The following is a 21,026-nucleotide window of genomic DNA, read 5'->3' as shown; positions in this document are numbered from 1 at the left end:
TGATGCTTCTCATCTCTCTCTGTTCCTGTCTGTCTGTCCCTATCTATCCCTCTCTCTGACTCTCTGTCTATGTAAAAAAAAAAAAAAAAAAAGAGGAGGAGCTTTGAAATCAGATAGAGGTGGGTTCAATCCTCCATTGCCACTTATGGGCTGTGTGACCTGGGGCAAGTCACTTCACCTCTCTGACCTTTAGGCTCTTTATCTGCAAAAATGTGTGTTACTTGAAGGTTAAACAAGAGAATGTATGCAGAAGAAGGTGCTCATTAAACCCAGAACCTTTGAGGCCCTGGCCAGTTGGCTCAGTGGTAGAGCGTCGGCCTGGAGTGCGGGGGACCCGGGTTCCATTCCCAGCCAAGGGCACATAGGAGAAGCGCCCATTTGCTTCTCCACCCCCCCCCCCTCCTCTCTGTTTCTCTCTTCCCCTCCCGCAACCGAGGCTCCATTGGAGCAGAGATGGCCAGGGCGCTGGGGATGGCTCCTTGGCCTCTGCCCCAGGCGCTAGAGTGGCTCTGGTCGAGGCAGAGCGACGCCCCGGAGGGGCAGAGCATCGCCCCCTGGTGGGCAGAGTGTCGCCCCCTGGTGGGCAGAGCGTCGCCCCCTGGTGGGCGTGCCGGGTGGATCCCGGTCGGGCGCATGCGGGAGTCTGTCTGTCTCTCCCCGTTTCCAGCTTCAGAAAAAAAAAAAAAAAAAAACCCAGAACCTTTGAGCATCAGGGATGCTTTATCCACTGAACCACCATAGGTTGGACAATAGATAAAATTTTTAAAAGATAGAGAGAGAGATTGAAAACCATTGAAAATAGGAAGAAATCTATCAGGCATCTGGACTAAATTATTTACTAAGGTTGAATATATAATGTATCGAAGAGCTTCCTGGCAGCCGTGGCAAAGGGGAAAATATACTGAGTTAGAGTTATTTGGTTCTAGGGTGAGTTAGACCTTTGAAAAAAACACATCCTTATTCCCTTAGTCGAGAGGAGCTGTGTATAAACAGCTACCATTGGCAGGACGGCCTTTAAGAAAATGGTTTGCCACTGTCTCTGCGCTCCTGTCCCCGCTGGCGGGTTCCTGGTGCCCATCCCAGCTAATTTTCAGGTAGTTTTTTCTGCTGCTTTGTAAAGCCAGCAGCCAAGGCCAGGGCCACCATCACAGCAGCCCAGCCCTTGCAGGTTCGCATTGGATTCGGACAGTCGGTAAAGAAACAACGGAGCCACAAACTGGTGGGCCATAGTCTTTAATCCTAGCTTGCACCCGGCGGGCAAGTAAAAACACACACTGGGCTCCAAAACCCAATCGCATTCAGTGCTCACAAAGCCACTGACTTATCCGAGTTTCCTAGAATCAAAGGTTTCTAGCTCACCAGCCTTATTCTCCTCAGTTCCCCATCTCCTTCCTTATCCCAGATACAAACTCTGTACAAACTGGCATCTCACTCAGCACTCCGCCATCTTAGCTGCTTTTCCTGGACTCCTCCACGTGGCCTCCTTCCACTGCTGGCTCTACTCTCTCTCTCTCATGCTAACCTCAGGAACCAAGAGCCCAAACTCCGTTCTGCCCCCATTTTATACTGTAGCTTCACAACCTCTAATCCAATATACAAAATAGGGAAGTCTCCAGTAGTCACTTCTCTGAGGCATGATTGGATTGTACCACCCCACATCAAAAAGGGTGGGAAAGGCTTAATCCCAAAACCAAGCCCCAGGCTACAAGAATTCTAAACACACATTAATATCACCTGGGCGACGGCCTCCATCTTTAACAAAGTGAGCATAATATATTTTATCTGCCCAACATGCTTCACTGCTCCAGCCCGGACTACTTTCTTAGCCGTCTTTCCCTGGCATTGGGATCTGCAAAAGGAGCAGGCCTCCCAGTGCAGAGGTGTCACTGGCTTGAGCCCAAGGTCGCTGGCTTGAGCAAGGAGTCACCACTCAGCTGGAGCCCCCCAGTCAAGGCACGTTTGAGAAGTAATCAATGAACAACTAAAGTGACGCAACTATGAGTTGATGTTTCTCACTCTCTCTGTTCCCTTTCTCTCTCTTCCTGTCTCTTTTTCTTTCCCTCTCTCTCAAAATCAATTAAAACAATTATTTAAAAAATTAATGTGGAAGAGTACTTAGCACAATGTCTATAAGTGGGCAATATGTTTTAGTAGTTGTTATTTTTATGTAACCTCATTTTTTTTTAAATCAAAAAGTAGTCTGAACCTGACCAGGCAGTATGGTGCAGTGGATGGCCTGGGACACAGAGGACCCAGGTTTGAAACCCCGAGGTCACTGGCTTGAGCATGGGCTCATCTGGTTTGAGTGTGGGCTCATCTGGTTTGATCACAGGCTCACCAGTTTGAGAGCGGGGTCACTGGCTTGAGCCCAAAGGTCGCTGGCTTGAGCAAGGCATCACTCTCTCTGCTCTAGCCGCCCCCTCCCCCCGTCAAGGTACATATGAGAAAGCAATCAATGAACAACTAAGGAGACTAAGGAGCCACAACAAAGAATTGATGCTTCTCATCTCTCTCCCTTCCTGTCTGTCTGTCCCTATCTGTCCCTCTTTCTGTTTCTTTGTCTCTGTTACAAAAAAAAAAAAAAAGTAGTCTGAGCTTTTCCATAAAGCTGAGCCACCCTGAGGGCAGTCTCAGATCCCGATTGAATTAGAAAGAAACACTAGTTTCTCCTCCGCTCAAAAAAGAAAAAATCAAAAAGCAATTTAAATATTTCTTCAATTCTTTTGCAATTGTTAAAGCTACATGTATTCATAAACTCAATAAAACTTCCTAGCATTGCTTTTCTTCTCTCTGTTTTCTCACTCCCCCCCCCCCCCCCCTCAGCACCACAGCCCCGTCTGGGTTCAGAGTCCCTTGCAGCATGCTCTCAGAGCTCAGCCTGCACCAGCTCTCAGCTCCTCTGCTCTCTTCCCCGGCCTCTCCTGTCTTTTTCCACCCGCAGCCTCTGCCCTGTCTCTCCTAACTTGTTTTTTCCTCCTCCGCCCATTACCCAGATCTGCAGAACAAAGCCACACTGAAGCTGCTGGGCCTGCGAAGTTTCCTTCCTCCGAGAAGGCAGGGAGGCTACAAGCAAGTTAATGATGTTTTTCTTCTCACGAAACAGACACACATCTGTTAATACAGCTAAATGCAGAATCACATCAAGGAGTTAGCCATGGTTAATATCTGAGAAGTAAGACTTTTTTCACGGTGTTCATTTCTGCCTTGTTTACATCATTTGACAGTAAGCATGTATTAGTTCCCTTTGAAATCAGAAAATAAACAGATTTGTTCTATTTTACTTTTGAAATTACATATGGAAATCAGGGCAAAGGGAGAAAAGAGTAGGAAAAGTAAAGCAAAAGCAGGGATAATGTGAGTATCCAAAAACATATTCCATTGGCCCTGTGTTTAAATCATGTAAAGTGCCCAGTATGGGGTCTGGCCCACGCTTGATAAACAGCGACTTTTATTGGCCAGGGCTTATTGAACCTCAATTCTCACAGAAACTCAAACTGCCCAGTTGAATCAGGGTAGCCGGTAAGCCCAGGGAAGGAGCTCAGGCTGAGACATGCTGGTCCCTCACCCCAGCCCAGGCGACTTCTCTGCAGGGTTGGATGAGTCAAGAAATAGTCTAATTGGGTCTGACAAGCTCTGCCTGCTCCCTTCCCTACCAGCCTCCTAATGGGCTCCTTCTGACGTCTTCCTGATCACATCCTCTTAGACATGCTGGGGTATGTGTGTGTGTGTGTGTGTGTGTGTGTGTGTGTGTGTGTGTAGTTTGTTTCTAGAGAGTTTAGAGATCCCTCTGGGAGGGCTAGGCTGTACTCTCAGTTTAGTTACAGAAGACAAAACAAAATTTAAAAATTAAAGTTTTTATAATGTGTCTCATGACTTAGTATCATATACAAGTATCATACATGATACCAGTTCAAAAAAAGTAAATCAGTCAACCACTAAGGATTCTTTGGGCACTTACTGTATACTAGACATTACGGAACATCTATTCCATACAAGATGATGACACAGGCAAAACAGACAAAGAATATCAATAATCACTGTTGCCATTTACTGAAGGCCTGTAAAACAGAAGCCTCTCCACTAGTCTGGGGGATTCTTCTTGGACCCTGGTGAATCTTGAGGCTGGATTGGCTAGAAACCACATCTAAATTCAAATGTCAGGCACCTCTGAGGCCCTCACTCTCTGCAGCCTGGCCAATCAGATCCCTTGGCCACAGTGATTGGCTGAGGAACAGCTGCATGTCTTTATAAGAACCAATGGCCTGAATTTGGGAAATGAATGTTGTTGGAACTGTTGAAAAGAGTTCTATTTCTGTCAGTGTTGTTGAGAGACTAGGATGCATGTTGGGTGGTGGTGGCAGCCATCTTGTGATCATGAGGAGAGATTCTGCCAGAGAATGAGGCCAGCAGAGAGCAAAACAGTCTTGAGAAACAAAGAGAATGACACTGAATCCTGATGACATCATCTGAGCTTGATGGAGCCATGCCTAATGCTAGCTCTAACCCTGTATGTTCCAGTTTAAGTGGCATTTTCTGCCAGTTTGAGCCCTGGTGCTCCAACTGAGCAGTTGCTGTGTACCCTGCTCTGCCCCCTAAAAAGAGACCTGAGTATTTTAAAGAAGCACCCCTCACTGCCCAGTCTTTAGGATTCTGACAAGGGAAACATATTCTCTGAGAGCACAGTGAATCCACAAATGCCAACAGAAGCAGCCTGACGCAGGTAAAGAGTGAATCCCCACAGGGGAGTGCCTCCTTAGGGAAGTTATTTTCCCTCTCTGAACATTAATTTTTCTCACTTGCAATAAGGGGGGTGGGGTGAGGAATCTTAGGATCTATTACACAGAATTGTTCCCAGGAGGCTGTTTGGAGGAGGTGAGCTATGTGAGGATCCCTAAGGAGTTGGGGGTTATGCTCGGAGTTGGCAGCAAACCTCCTCACTTGTTTTCCCCTGGAGAGCATAAGGCCAGGACTGCCTTCGCTGGGGCAGCCTAGTGGGATGAAAAAGACGCAGCCATAACATTGGGAGGTTTCAGTTCTAGTCCTGGTGTTACTGCCAATTCCAGAAAGGGGCTTTGGGCAAACTCCTCCCCCACTGATGACACGCCCCTTTCAGAAGTGAGAAAGCCACGCCTCTCTCCTGTTTTCTTCCTAGAGCTGGGATCGCATCTTGTTCAGGGCTGTATCCCCAATACTCCTCCCAGTTCCTGCCTTGCTGATGCAGCCTTCCAGAATGCCCTGTGTGTGAGCGAATAAAACGTGGTTAGGGTATGTGACCTTTCCTTTTTCTTTTTTTTTTATTTATTCATTTTTAGAGAGGAGAAAGGGAGAGAGAGGAGAGATAGACAGAGAGAGAGAGAAGGGGGGAGGAGCTGGAAGCATCAACTCCATATGTGCCTTGACCAGGCCAGCCCAGGGTTTTGAACTGGTGACCTCAGCATTTCCAGTTCGATGCTTTATCCACTGCGCCACCACAGGTCAGGCTCCTTTTTCTTTTGAACACGTTGGACTATAACATGTATAGAGAAACACACACAGCTCCTCAGGAGACTTCACAAGCGAAGCACACCCCTGTGCCCTCCATCCTGAGACAACCCAGAAGCCCCCCTGCTTTTCCCTCTTCAGTCATTTCCCCCACAAAGATAACACTAGCCTGACTTCTGACAGCACAAGCTAGTTGTGCTTGTTTTTGAACTTTATATATTGATACATGAATGGATGCTTAACATGTTTCAGTATTTTGAAGCTTGCCAAAGGCCCACATGTATATTAACTCAAATCTTCCTATCAGTATGGGGAGGTGAGCAGGCATTACATATCTCATTTTACATGGGAAAACCCCGAGGCTCAGAGAGGAAAACAGGATCCCCTACAATCACACTGCTGGCAAATGGAGAGCAGGATAACTGGGTTTCATTTTTGTGTTTCCCTGGATCACAAAATGTCCCTGCAGGGGACAAGCTGAGATTCCCAGGAAGATATTTGAGGAATAATCAGGAATCTGAAACCTGTCCAGGCCTGGACAGCTGGTGGTTTAAGTTACCCATCCTCCAGGATGGAGTGTCTTGGCCAGAGAAGCTCTGGTCACCTTCAGGGCATGGCCCAACCCTCCCGTCTCCACCATGCTTCCCTGTTTTGTTTCTCTTCTTTTTTTTCCAAGTTAAAGGAGGGGAGATAGACAGACTCCCACATGCACCCCGACAGGATCCACCCAGCAACTCCTGTCTGGGGTAATGCTCTGCCCATCTGGGGCCATGCTCACAACCAAGCTATTTTTATTTTTAATTTTTAAATTTTATTTTTTTTTAATTTTATTTATTTATTTTAGCCAGAGAGGAAGAGAGAGAGAGAGAGAGAGAGAGAGAGAGAGAGAGAGAGACAGGAACATTAGTCTGTTCCTGTATGTGCCCAGACCAGGGATCAAACTGGCAACCTCTGTGCTTCAGCCAATGCTCTAACCAACATAGCCATCCAGCCAGGGCACCTCAGGTGGAGACTCCACGGAGCCATCCTCAGCACCCGGGACTGATGCACTAGAACTAATCAAGCCGTGGCTGCAGGAGGGGGAGAGAGAGAGAGAGAAAGAGAGAGAGAGAAGGAGAGAAGGGTTGGAGAAGCAAATGGTCATTTCTCCTGGGTGCCCTGACCGGGAATTGAACCCAGGACATACACATGCCAGGCCGATGCTCTATCACTGAGCCAACTGGCCAGGGCTCATGCTTCCCTGTTTTGCACTCAACACATTTTATTCAACAATGGAAGGGGGAAGAGTTATTTCTGCAGAACTCCCTCCCTGCTCTCCAGGTTGTCACACACACTGCCCAGGACCAGACAGACCCTTTTGGAACATGGCTTTCCTCTGAATACCCAGAGTCACCCTGAGCCATCTCCTGACCAGGGGTTATTGTCAGCTGCTCCTACTCCCCCTCCTGGCAGTAGGTGCCCTGTGTCCTAGAAACCACCTCTGTCCCCAGCCAATTCAACTCCCTCTTACTCCCCTACCCCATAGCTGATAGGCAAGATTCCCAGTCTCCCTTCTGGCCGCATGTTCTTATACATCCTTCAAGGGCCAAACCCCACGTCTTCTAAGATGTCTCCATCTCTCTTGAACAATCATTTATTACACCTCCTACATTTTACTAGTTTCTCTTTCTTAACACAACACAAATATAGATGACTGCAAAGTCACACAAATAAACACACACATTTTCACCACATACAATGTTTTTCTTTCTTCCAAACTGGGCTGCATACACAGTGTACTGACTCACAGCCATACCCCTCGTGTGTGCACACTTACACAAGCACACACAACACCAAAACCACAGGGATTTGGTCTCTACCTGTTTACAATAAGGAAACAAAGTCTCTTTCTACCACACCAACATGCATGTACACACAGGTCACAAATGTTACAAATATATCAACACATTTTTTCCTGTGCCTTCCTCCTCCAGTCACGCACCTACACAACATACATGTAGAGACAGTTTCTCCCCTGGACATACAAACACACAAACACAGAGCCATTGGTCCTTCTCTCTGCTTCCTCCCCATCTCCTTCTCTCGCCTTCTCTCGCTCTGGCTCTCTCTCTCTCTCTCTCTTTCTCTCTCTCTCACACACACACAGACACACAGACACACACACACACACACACACACAGAAACACGCAGTAACAAACCCCAAATATAGTCAGTCGGTCTCTCCATCACACATAAACCCTCAGGCAGGCGGGATCCATCCCTCCCCCACTTTTGCCGTCTTCTCTTCTCTCCTCTCCTCCTCTCTTACACACACATGCATACACTCCACTTAAACACACGCAGCTGCAGCGCCCTGGGTCACACTCCCTTGCAGGCGCCAGGCAGAAGACAAAGGTCGCCGAGGCTCCTGGCGCCCCGCACGGGGCACAGCCGAGCCGCTGCCAGGTCCTGCCTGCCTTTCCCCAAAGCAGGTCTCGGCGAGGGCTGGACCCGGCACCCAGAGGCCGGGACCCCGCCTGCGCCAGTGCTCTGGCGTCTGCTCGCAGCTGGGGCTACCGCTGGGCTCTCCAAGGGTTAAGCAGCCGGCGGGAAGGGGGTGGGGGGGGGGGCAGGCTGGCCTCGGGTGTGATTGGCTTCGCAGCCCGGCCCCGCGTCCCGCTATTGGTCCCTTGTCGGGCCCGCCCCCCCCGGGGCCCGGTGCCACAGCCGCGCTCGCCCGGGGCCGGCCAGAGGCGCAGTCGGAGCGGCGCGGCGGGGAGCTGGGAACCGGGATCTGTACGGAGCGGAGCGCGCGCTATGGTGAGTGCTGCGACGGCCCCGCCTCGACAGTCCCCGGCAGCGACGCCCAGGTGGGACCTGGGGCCTGCCCGTTCCCCGGGGGGCTGGGCGCCGGCTGCAGGTCTGGAAAGGCGTGGAGTCAGGGGCGCGCGGGCACGGCTCGGCTCGCCGGGCGGCGCCGCGCTCGGTTTCGTCGGGGGCGGCCGCGCCGGGCTTAGTTCTGGGCAGCTGGACCAGGCCGGCTATGGAGGGCTTGGGGTGGCCGAATTGGTTCGGTTGCGGTTCTGGTCTGGGGAGTCCGGAAGACCCTGGACCCGACTGGGCTTGAAGAGCCCGGTTATCCAGTCTGGGTCCGTAGCGTCGGGGTCGAGGACAATTCCGAAACGGCTGGATCCAGTTGTACTTGAGTGTCCCGGGACTTCGGCTCGGTCTGGGGTTGAGGCTTGGCTTGGGCCATTGTGCGTGGCCGCGCCAAGCGCGTTTAGAGGGCTAGGTAGGTCGGGACAGTTTGGGACTGCCGATCCTAATGTGGCTTAAGGAGGTGGAGAGTGGCGGCTGGGCAGCCAGGTTGCTTGCTATCAGAGACCCGTGGACACTTGGGAACCCTGCGCCCAGCAATCTGGTCTCCCCAGCATTTCCCAGTAATGGGTCCTTAGAGGCAGGTCCAATGGCATCAAGGAGAAGGGAGTTGAGGAGAGAGATTTCATGGGGGCGAGGCGGTTCTGAAGCCCCAGGGGAGAAACCCATTTGGTCCATGCTGGCCTTGTTGGGGCTGTTTTAGGAAAGGGGCTTGTCGCTAGAAGGGACGCCAAGACATTTCAGCCACCCCTCTTGGCCTGATAATTGGCTCTCCGTCATGGGGGCGAAGGCCACCTACCTACTTCTCAGGATTCTTTCCCTGTGGACAGGCCCCTCTGATTCACTCCTAGTCTGGTTCTGTGCCCTGTGAAGTGGGTACAAGTCACTATACAGGGCCTGAATAGGGCGTATGCCAGTGATGGTGGCCTCCAGTCCTAGAGACACGGCCACCACTTCTCTGTGACAATGCTGCCAAGGGGCCCAGGTGGGGGCAGGAGGGGACCCCCCTGTGGATACGAAGAATCCCCCAGTGACTCTTCAGGGTCAACTGTTGCTCTACCCTGAGCTGGGTCCCCTTACAACATCCCCTCCATCAGGACTTGCCTTTGCAGAGTCAGTAATAATGAAATTATGGCTTGACTCCACTCCCAAAGGTACTTAGAAATCATCTTGGACCCAACCGACCTCATTGGTTAGGAACCTCTCCCCTGGAATGCTCTTCTTGGTCAGGTTTGGTGGCAGAGAGCTCACTCCCTATGAACTGGCTCTTGACCCATGGACAATAAAAGGGGTGAGACTTTCAGGTCATATTATCCACTCTGCCTCCAAACCCAACCTGACCTGTTACTCAGAAAGAAAACTTTTTCTTCCTTAACCCCCTCCCCCCCCCCCCCCCCCCCCAGAGTTCACCTTGCCTTGGTGACACTTTCCAGAGCCTAACAACCTGAGACTCCTCCCAGCCTATCAGGAAGACCCTAGGCTTTGACATCAAACAGATTCGGGTTCAAATTCCATCTCCTCCATTTCCCCAGAGACTTTAGTCAAGTTGCATTCTCACCTCTGAGTATCCATTTCGTTATCTGTAAAATGAGATAAGTCTTATCCCACAGGGATGGTGAGGGGATTCGGTGAAATAACCCAGTGAGAGTGCTTTGCTCAAACACAGCCTAGTTTCCTTTCTGTGCAGCATTAAACTCAAATTGAGAGGTTCTGCCTGATATCTAACCTATTTGTTAATCTGGAAGAAGGATGGAAATTTATCATCTTGTGGGAGAAGAAGCAGACAGTGATACAGAATTATTCATTTGTCATTCATTCAGCAAAGGTTTATGGGATACTTACCACATACGATATGCCAAGCCTATGCTAGGGAGGGAAAAATTGTCATAAACATAGTGATAAGGAAGCTTCTGCCAGTCCTTAAATATGTGCATGGACCCTCAGGCTAGGTGAGATATGTTTGGGAGAGTAGAGATGGCATGCCAGGCCAGGGATCTCTCCTGTCTACAGAATGAGAGAGCTTCACTGAGCAGGTGGCATCTGAATTGGAAAGGGCATTGAGGTAGGAAGACCTATGTGAACAGAGGACCAGAGGTGTGAGAGTACAGGAAATACTTCTGGAAAGTCCAGAATGGGGCTTATGCGGCCCCTGGGCATGAAAGAGCCAGGGAAGAGGAGAGAAAGTGGGCAAGGGACATTGATGGGCCCACATAGTCAAAAGCTTAGGCTGGCTGAGTTGGAGCTGCACTATGCATTGTTGATATGTGGGTTGGTGGGGTGGAGGCTGACGTCAGACCCCCCCCCCCACTGTCAATTTTGGTTTCCCTTAAACACTGGTCCCTGTGCTCATTCCTGAGGTGGGGGTGACTCAGGGCTGCTAAAATGTTTATTCCTTGGATCTCCTGTTCCATGGGATTTAAACAAATCCAGCATTCCCTCCCTTCCAGTGTGGCCAAGTTTCCCCTGGCCCCTGGGTTCCTAACAGGACTTGTTTGGAGAGTGTATGTGCGCTATTTCCTGTTGTCCTGGCTGAATCTCTCCTGACAGTCCCCAGCTCCCCACCCAGGTCTCTAACCCCTTGGCAGGTAGTCAGCACTGTTCTCATAGGCCTCAAGTAGAACCCCTCCACCCCACCCCTCAGTGCAGGCTTGGGATGCGGTTCTGAGCAGGTTTTATCCCACCTAGCGGCAGGCGCAGAGAGGTGAGGGAATTTGCCAGGATCACACAGCACGATAATGCCAGAGCAGCTACAAACCTCCTGGATGGCTGGAGGGTTACCGGGCAGAGAGTAAGAGGTACAACCCAGTGTTCCTAGTTTGCTGTTGTGGCACCTTGAGAATATTCCTTCATATTCCAAGCTAAGGACTGTGCTTAAAGCCATGGCTGAGGGTTGGGAATCATCTTTACTCTAAGTGGAGTAAAATAGGGTCCAGCATCTAGGCTTGAATAGGGGATATACCACCTACTTCCTCTCCTACCAGGGCGGGTTTTCATAAGGATACAATGTAGCAACACAGACTATTAAGAACTTGAGGGAAAGTGTTAACTATTTGAAGATGTGAGGCCAGCCTCATACCAGTCTGTAGGGGGTTCAGTGTACAGGAGTACCTTTCCTTGGTCAGCCAGGTCTGTGCTGGTAACTGAGTGACTCATGTTTCCCTGCATTGCTACGATTTTTGGTAAACAGGCATATCGTCCACTTTTGTTAAAGATAAATACATTGTTTCCCCAGAAGAATTGGAGAGACCAGGCCCTATCAAGGGAGGAACAGGATTTGAAGGCTATAGGGTAGGTTTGGCAGAAAGTTTCAGACATTAGCCAAGAACCTACTTAGCTAATGTCCACACTTTGATGTCTACAGTGAAGGAGAAATCATCAGCAACTGTTGACTTTTTGTGTTTCCTCTCAAATCTTTTCTTTTGGTTAACTAGGTAAGCACCCCTGCTATAGTGAGAGTGCTCCATTCATTCACCATTCATTCATTCATTCATTCACTCATTCATTTGCCACACAAGTCTGCATGGCACAATATAAGGCTTTGGGGCTGTGGTCAGTGTGAATGAGACCAACAGGTCTCTCCTCCACAGTCTGGCGGACAGGCAGAGATGGAACAGGAAATTACAAGTGCAATTACTGTTACCAAGGAGATGTGCAGGGTGCTATAGAGCAGATAGGGGAACCTGGCCTGGGGACCAGCAGAGGCTTCCTGAGGACATGACCTTACAGCTGTGGCCTCAAGACCGAATAGGACCAGGAAGAACATTCCAGGCAGAAGGAGCAGTTATGAGCAAGACGGGACAAAATACTGTGCGTTCGAGAATTAATTCATCTGGAGGCTCTGAAGACAATGCTTGGGAGGTGGCCAGGGGCAGGAGCATGCAGGAAGGGTCTTAAAGATTTGGGGCTCCATCCTAAGAGCAGTAAAAGTCACTCAGGAGTTCAGAGTGAAGGGAGTGATGTGGCAGATTGGCATTTTGAGAGGGTCCCCCAGGCTACTCTGTGGAGAACTGGGGTGGGGGTGGTGATGCTGGAGGCTGAGAAACCAGCTGGGAGACTGCTGGAGTGGTCCTGGCAGAGGCGATGGTGGCCTGCCCTCTCCAGTGACTGCCCGTTCCAACCCACACCACACCCCCATCATGCACCCAGAGTGGGCAGTAAAGAGAGAAGGAGGTCGTGACCCTGGAGGCCCCACAATGCCCCTCTTCCTGTGGACACTGACTTTCTTCTCCACATCCTTTCATAATCCTCAAGGCACTCCAGTTGGGTAGAGAAGAAAAGCCAAGTTCCCAAAGGCCTCTGAACAAGGTAGGAAATGATAAGTTCTAGCCTGAGGCTGCAGCTCCAGAGTCACAGTGGCTATGTATCCGGGAAGGCTTCCCAGAAGAGATGGCATTTGAGCTTCAGTTAGTGCAGGAGTAGTCAACCTTTTTATACCTACCGCCCACTTTTGTATCTCTGTTAGTAGTAAAATTTTCTAACCGCCTACTGGTTCCACAGTAATGGTGATTTATAAAGTAGGGAAGTAACTTTACTTTATAAAATTTATAAAGCAGAGTTACAGCAAGTTAAAGCATATAATAATTACTTACCAAGTACTTTATGTCGAATTTTTGCTAAGTTTGGTAGAATAAATTTTTATAAAACAACTTACTATAGTTCAATCTATCTTTGTATTTATACTTTGGTTGCTCTGCTACCGGCCACCATGAAAGCTGGAACACCCACTAGTGGGCGGTAGGGACCAGCTTGACTACCACTGGGTTAGTGGAACAGAATGCTTCCTAGGAGCCAAGCTTTGGAGAGATTAAAATAAAGAGATATTCTTCTGTCCTTTAAAGAGTTATAGTCTGAGAGGCACAGTTTAATAAATAATGCTGATTGAACCCCACTATCTAGAGCAGGGGTCCCCAAACTTTTTACACAGAGGGCCAGTTCACTGTCCCTCAGACCGTTGGAGGGCCGCCACATACAGTGCTCCTCTCACTGACCACCAATGAAAGAGGTGGCCCTTCCGGAAGTGCGGTGGGGAGCTGGATAAATGGCCTCAGGGGGCTGCATGCGGCGGCTGTAGTTTGGGGACGCCTGATCAAGAGCCTGGGGGTTCTGCCTTTTCTGGGGGCCCTGAGGGCAGAGGTGGCTTAAATATCCATCCTGGGGTTTCTGAGGGGGACATGTAAACAAAGGAGCAAGTTTCTGGAGAACATTCAGGAAATCATCTGAGGGAGAATTTAACTTCAGGATCCAGAGACAGGGAGGTAGGCCTGGCTGCTAAATCTTAAAAACAGAGTGCTTGTGTTAAAGGGGATTTATGACCATCTAATTCAAATCCCCCATTTTACAGATGGGAAGACTGAGGGGTGATAGAGCATCCAGCAGGTTTCTGACACTTAAATGTAACCTGTTTGATCTTCACACCAATCCCAGGAAGTGGGTTTATCACCACTATCATTATAAAAGCCAAGTCTCAAAGATCACGTAGGGAATTAGGGACTGGACATAGGCAGTGGCTCCCTGATTTCTTAAGATTCTGGCTTCAGTCCCAAGCTGCCACTCAATTTAGCAGAAACTCTGCCTTCCTGCGTAAGGCCCCTGGGGACAGGGATGAATCTGTTAGGTACTGGCCAAAGGCCTTGCTTGATGATTGGGGTGGACATTGGCCAGGCTGAAATACTGATTTTTTCTTTTTGTCTTTCACCTTTACATAGCACTTGACAGCAAAGTCCTTTTCTTTCTGTTTACTAGCTGTTCTTGGGTCCCACTGCTAGATAGTGGCAGAATTAAGACTTAAACCCATGCCTGGGACTCCCAGCCCAGACCCGGATCTCCTTAGCACCTGGCAGTGCCCAGAGGCCCCCGCCCAAGTGGCCAGTGGCCCCCTCAGTGAAGATGTGCCAGACTTCCTGAACACATGCCCCTGCAAGTATGAGGAGTAGCCCCTGGCCTGGAAGCCTTCTCTCCCCCATCCTGTTCTCCCTGTGCTCCTTGCTTCATGGGAGAGGAAGGCTGGAGGGCGGGTGTGGGGTGACAGCCAGGAGGAGTAGGGTTACAGTGTAAACACCGACATGTCAATATTTACTTCTGCCTGGAACCAGAGCCTCGCCTCTCTGCCTGCCTGCCTCCCACGAGCTGCTCATCCAGGTGCACGTGGCCTGCTCTGGTACTCTGATCTGGTCATTGAAAGCAAGGCCGAGGGTGAAGAACTGGCTTCCAGCCCAAGCCCTGCCATGAACGTTTCATGTGGCCCCGAGCAAGAAGCGCTCCCTTCCTGAGCCTCAGTTTTCTCATCTGTAAAATGACACATCTAGAACAGATTCGCTTAAGGGGCCTTTTCTGCAGTGGCATGTGGGATCACAAACATCATTCTCTGGCTCAGAGCGCGGACTGGAACTTGGCCAGACCTGGATTTGAATCCCACCTGTACCACTTCCTCACTGTGGAACTGTGGTTTCTTCCTCAAGATCCTCATGGTACCTATTTTGGAGGGTCATTGGTGAGGATTCATAAGATAACTCTTGGTAGAGTTCTTGGCACAGGTTAAGAACTGAATAAATGGTGGCGGTGGTTATTCCAAATAAACATTTTATGTTTCCCTGAATTCGGACACTGGATTGCATCACTTGGGAACTGGAGCCAAGGGTGGGGACTGTAACCTCAAATCCTCTTGGTATTGAGGACCAACAGGCTGGGCTGAGGGAGCCTGGGGTTTGAGAAAGCCCCTTGGTCAACACACTTGTGTGCGCATGCTCATGTGAGCATTCACAGACACACACACACACACACACACACAGCTGCTGCCCAGCTTCTGGGGTTCCTTCTTCCTGGGCACAAGTCCAGGCAGAAATGACCTCAGAGATGTGTGGCAGCGAGAGGGGTGAGGGAGGGTGGAGGAGGCGGAGAGGAGAGGAAGGATGCATTTCCTAAGCAGCTTTCGCAGAAGCTCCAAGTCCAGTACATGAGCTGTTTCCTCCAGCTGGCAGAGAAGGGGGCGTGAGGTGGGGACTGGCAACCTATAGGTATGGTAAAGGGGAAGGCAGGGTGATGGGCTGCCCATGTAGCAGAAGTGGGCCTCAGAGACCAGTGGGCCCGGGTTCAGACCCAGCTTCTTCATGGTTTGCTCTGTCACTTTGGATAAGTAGATTACCACCGCTCTGTGCTTGGTTTTACTCATGTCTAATGCGGAGGTTTTGGAGCCTGTTTCTTACAGTGGTTGGAAGAGTTTAAGCAGACGCAGTTTCAGAAGGCCTGCTCCCTCCAGGCACACATCGGGGGCTCCGTGGGTCTCAGCCTCTCTCATTAGCATGGCAGTAAGCACCACATGCCAGGCCTGCTTCTGCTACTCTCTGTACTTCTTGAGAGCAGGACTGTACGTGTTTAGAAATTGTGGTGTAATTGACTTACTTAAGACATACATATCTTGTACAGCTTGATTTTTACAGATATACACACCTGTGTGAACCACCGTCTCGATCAAAAAATAGAACATTACTTCCCCAGAGTTTCCGAGTGCCCGCCATGAATCCCCCTTCCAGGCGGCCACTGACCTGCTTTCTGTCACTCTCATCTGGCCTGGTTTTGATCTTGATCTGCATAAATTCCTTTTTTAAAAAAGATTTTATTTATTCATTTTAGAAGAAGAAGAAAGGAGAGAGAAAAAGAGAGAGAGAAGGGGGGGAGGAGCAGGAAACATCAACTCCCATATGTACTTTGACCAGGCAAGCATGGGGTTTTTTTGTTTTGTTTTTTTTTTAATTTTCTACAAAGTCAGAGAGAGAGATAGATAGGGACAGACAGACAGGAGCGGAGAGAGATGAGAAGCATCAATCATCAGTTTTTCATTGTGATACCTTAGTTGTTCATTGATTGCTTTCTCATATGTGCCTTGGCCATGGGCCTTCAGCAGACCGAGTAACCCCTTGCTCAAGCCAGCGACCTTGGGTCCAAGCTGGTGAGCTTTTTGCTCAAGCCAGATGAGCCTATGCTCAAGCTGATGACCTCAGGGTCTTGAACCTGGGTCCTTCCGCATCCCAGTCCGACGCTCTATCCACTGCGCCACCGCCTGGTCAGGCAAGCATGGGGTTTTGAACCGGCAACCTCAGCTTGCCAGGTTGACACTTTTTCTACTGTGCCACCACAGGCCAGGCACGATCTGCATGAATTCTTGTACTCCTGGTCTGGGTTTCTTTAGCTTCAATCAATTGGTTTTCTTTAGCTTCAGTTGACACTAAATATTATTTATTTATTTGTTTGTTTGTTTGTTTATGTATTTTTCTGAGGTGAGAAGCGGGGAGGCAGAGAGACAGACTCCTGCATGTGCCCGACCTGGATCCACCCGGCATGCCCACCAGGGGGCAGTGCTCTGCCCATCTGGGGTGTTGCTCTGTTGCAACTGGAGCCATTCTAGTGCCTGAAGCGGAGGCCATGGAGCCATCCTCAGCACCCAGGCCAACTTAGCTCCAATGGAGCCTTAGCTGCAGGAGGGGAAAAGAGTGATAGAGAGAAAGGAGAGGGGGAAGGATGGAGAAACAGATGGGTGCAGGAGAGGGGGAAGGATGGAGAAACAGATGGGTGCTTCTCCTGTGTGTCCTAACCAGGAATCGAACCTGGGAATTCCACACGCTGGGCTGACGCTCTACTGCTGAGCCAACCGGCAAGGGCCTAAATATTTTTTAGTTCATCCATGTTGTTGCCTGGACCAGTATCTGCTTCTTTCTTAGGCTGCCTTGTATCCCACTGGATAGATGTATAAGTCAATATCCATGGGTGGCATTTGAGTGGATTCCATTTTGGCTGCTGTGACACTCTTGCGTGTCTTTCTGGACCTGAGCACCCATTTCTCTTGGAAAGGTACCTAGGAGTAGAGCTGGGTCTGAGGTCACGAGTGTTTAACTTTCATAGAAACTGCCACCTGGTTGAGAGGGTGCTCCATTTTCAGGGTATGTTGTGCAGCTCTTTGCCCAGTTGTCCAAGGCTAAAGGAAGCCCTTGATGAATGTTTTTGTTTGTTTGTTTGTTTTGTTTATTTTAATTTTATTTATTGATTTTACAGAGAGAGGAGGGGAGAGAACAAGAAGTATCAAGTCATAGTTGCTTCACTTTAGTTGTTCATTGGTTGCTTGTTGTTTGTGCCTTGACCAGGCAAGCCCAGGGCTTTGAACCGGCAACCTCAGCGTTTCAAGTCAATGCTTTATCCACCACGCCACCACAGGTTAGGCTGATGATGAATGTTTTTGAAAGAAGGAAGGAATCTGAGTCCTTTCTTTGTCTTAATGCTTCAGATCCACTCTTTTGGGCCAGCTCTGGGCAGGCCCTCTGTCTAGACCCTGGGCTTTGGGTCACTCCTGGCATCTCTCAAGACCAGAAGGAGGTCCTGGCCCTGGAGATGCCAGGCCATGAGGCTGTGTGACCACTGATTGGTTGTTTGATCTTTGGCAAGTCCATCCCCTCCCTGGTCCTCAGTTTCCCCTCCTGCCAAACATTGGGTAGGTTGATGGTTTCTGATGCTCTCCCCTCATTTGAGAGTTGCTTGCTCTGTCCGCCCCCCCCCCCAGAGTGGCACCTGTCCCACTGGAGAGCCCCAGCTGTCCCGTATGTCCTAGGAAGGACCATTTTAGAAAGTGGGTAGGCTCTTCATTCTTGGAACCCTTCCTAAGAGCCTCGTTGTGAATCAGTTCTCCCAGGTGAGAGCCCCCAGCATGGCTGGCTGGGGGACCCCACCTACGGAAGAGGCCTCACAGAGCTGGCCTTGACACCAGGTAGATCTGGTGTAAATTCTGCCAGTTCCTGTCTCTGTGACCTTGGGCGCCTCACTTCTCTTCACTGAGTTCCAGCATCCTCATCTGCAGGGTCGTAAGGAGGAAATGAGATTCAGCCTCATTGTGGGGACTGGAGTTGATGAGGCAGCAAAACCTCCGCTCTTGGAGCTATATTCTAGGGGAGGAAGCCACAGACTGCACAGGCAAGCCAGCCAACAGGGTGCTTTCAGAGAGAAGAAAGAAAATAGAAGTGATGGGTTGTAGGGCAGCTGTGGGGTTGGGGACGGGGCTGCCTAGAGGGTGGACAAAGAAGGAGGTGATAGCTGAGCTGAGACTGAAGGCTGAAGTGGTGGCAGTGGAGCAAAGATGTGGGGGAGGAGAGTTCTAAGCAGAAGAACAGCAATGCAAAGGGCCTGAGACAGTGATGAGGGATTTGGCATGCTACGGGTGGCAAGGAGGCCGATGTGGCTGAGCAAAGGGAGCAGGGGGAAGGGAGTGGGAAGAGGTGGGCATGGAGGGACCAGGCCATACAGGACCTTATCAGGCATGGCTGATGTTGGCATTTCATTCTAAGAGCGATGGGAAGGCCCTGCAGGGCTCTGAGTAGGGGAATGACTGGGTGTGGTTAGTTTTAGGAGGGCCTGGCTGCTGTGTGGAGGACTAATGTGGGGGCAGGAGTGAGGCGGGGAGGCAGGAGCCGGGTGAGTGGGCTCAGTACATTCACGTGTCCTGAGAGCAGGGAGACCGGTGTTTCTCCAGGGCCTGAGATTTTAGCAGCTACTTCAGAGGGTGGAAGAGAGGACAGGGCAGCGCAGACGCTGCCGGGCGTTCTGGCGGCAGAGCACGGTGGGCACAGATTGCCTTTCGAGCCAGGCAGATTTGTCTCAGAACTTCCACTTGAACTCAGGCGTGCAGGGGGAGCTCGGGATTCTCTCAGAATGACCACATTTCCACAACCAGGCCCTGCAACCCAGAGAAATGGGGCCAGAAGGGCACAGAGTCAAAGCCTGCCTCCCCGACTTCTGCACACCCTGCTGAGAAGTGAGGGCAGAGGAAGTGATGGCCACAAGGGGATGCCCGGCCCCTCTGCCCTCTGGGCTGCTGCTGCTACTGCTGGCTTCTGGGAATCCTGTGGCTTTGTGGTTTCTGGGTGTCTGGGCTGATCTGGGGCACGAGGCAGCCACAAGAAGGCGGTACTTCATCTCTCTGTGCCCCCGAGTTCAAGTGGGTGGTTACTTAGCACCCACTTAGTGGGCGGAGAGAAGGAGAGGGCAAGGAAGTTCACAGAGCCACCGATGTGGGTGGAGGTGGGACTTAGACGTCATCACTGAGACCAACTTCCTTGTGGGGACACAAGTGTTGAGGAAAACAAAGAGACTTGCCCGAGACTGCACAGCTGTCTTGCAAAGAATGCCTGTGTTCTAATCCTCACTCAAGTGGTTTTCTAGTTCCGGTGAATGCAGTTAGGGAGGTGAGAAAATTCTCTTTGTCGGCTCGCCTTACTGCTGCTTACACGTGGGCGTGGGTGTGTGCACACAACACACAAGACTTAGGTGGGTTGAATGGGGCAGACAGGCACTAAATGCAGGCCTAGGATGGAAAGCTGGGTGGCTCCCCACATTCCATAGCAGGCCCTTAGCACACACTAACTCACTCCTGTTTGCGCCGTGTTGCCTAGGTGTTAAGAGCAGGGGTTGTGGGATCAACTTGAACTTGAACCCTGGACCCGCCACTTAAATGTTGTAAAGGCAGGTAACATTTTCTCTGTGGGTTGCCCATCTGTGAGGTGGGGATAACAGCCTGCTCCCAGGGTGGTGGCAGGCTTTAAATGGGAGTGCTTCTCTGAGCATGTATGGTATATATTCAATTCTCCACCCAAAGACGTGGGTGTCACTAATAACAACATTGACCTGTGTCCCAAACCCGTTAGGCCTTTTCCTCTCTCCAAAGCTGTTCTCAGCAACTTTTCTGACCACCCCTTGCTCACCCAGCATGCATTCCCAGTCCCCTCTCCACTCCCCGACCCCAGACCACCTTCCTGTCAGAGCGCAGGTCACCTCGGATGAACTTTCCCACTCTGTCTTGTCTCCGTGCACTGACATAGATCACGAGCTTGAGCTGTGGGGTCAGCCTGCCTTGGTTTGAATCCCAGCTCTGCCATTTACTTGAGCAACCTCAGACAAATTCCTGAATTCTCTGTTTCTGCATAACTAAAATGGGAATAATAGTAGTCTCAAACTCAGTGGTTTAAACAAGCTATATAATTCTTGTAAAGTGCAGGAATCCATATCTACCATATAGTAACTGCCTCATACTAGATTTTACTACTGGGTAGACTTCTGCTGGAACAGGGCCCCTACCTTTTCTGTATTCCCAGCACCAGGCAAGGATGGACTTAGATGAATTTGGGGTAATTAGGGATTTATACCAAGAAGGGGGTAAATGGTAAGCAGGTAAAAAGAGAGGATAAGGGTCTAGGCCCAGGGAGTAGCATGTGCAAAGGCCCTGGGGTGGTTGACCTATAGCATGTTCTGTGTGGCTGGAGCAGAAAGCAAAGGTGGGAGTGAGCCAAGGTGAGGCTGAGGGGTCATCAAGAATTGGGTACAATGGGCCCTGGCCGGTTTTCTCAGTGGTAGAGCGTCGGCCTGGCGTGCAGGGGTCCCGGGTTTGATTCCCGGCCAGGGCACACAGGAGAAGCGCCCATCTGCTTCTCCACCCCTCCCCCTCTCCTTCCTCTCTGTCTCTCTCTTCCCCTCCCGCAGCCAAGGCTCCATTGGAGCAAAGATGGCCGGGGCGCTGGGGATGGCTTCTTGGCCTCTGCCCCAGGCGCTGGAGTGGCTCTGGTCACAACAGAGCGACGCCCCAGAGGGGCAGAGCATCGCCCCCTGGTGGGCAGAGTGTCGATCCTGGTCGGGCGCATGTGGGAGTCTGTCTGACT

At 50.5% G+C, this 21,026-nt stretch overlaps 1 protein-coding gene across 3 annotated transcripts in view; it reads left to right on the top strand.

The window, feature by feature from the left end:
• The first annotated feature begins 8,136 nt into the window (after window positions 1-8,136).
• The window catches only part of ECE1 (endothelin converting enzyme 1), a 114,000-nt gene continuing 101,110 nt past the window's right edge, over window positions 8,137-21,026 (top strand). The window contains exon 1 of one of the 3 annotated variants that reach the window (XM_066375325.1): window positions 8,137-8,280. In XM_066375325.1, coding sequence (XP_066231422.1) covers window positions 8,278-8,280 — 3 coding nt within the window. In that variant the 5' untranslated portion in view covers window positions 8,137-8,277. Of the gene's footprint in view, window positions 8,331-21,026 lie in introns of all 3 variants that reach the window. The other 2 variants (XM_066375326.1, XM_066375327.1) reach the window with 2 other exon arrangements.

This window comes from Saccopteryx leptura, chromosome 3, assembly GCF_036850995.1.
Source record: "Saccopteryx leptura isolate mSacLep1 chromosome 3, mSacLep1_pri_phased_curated, whole genome shotgun sequence".
NCBI classification, from domain to species: domain Eukaryota; kingdom Metazoa; phylum Chordata; class Mammalia; order Chiroptera; family Emballonuridae; genus Saccopteryx; species Saccopteryx leptura.
Note: the sequence above shows the minus strand (reverse complement) of the source record. Positions and strands in the feature narration are given on the sequence as shown.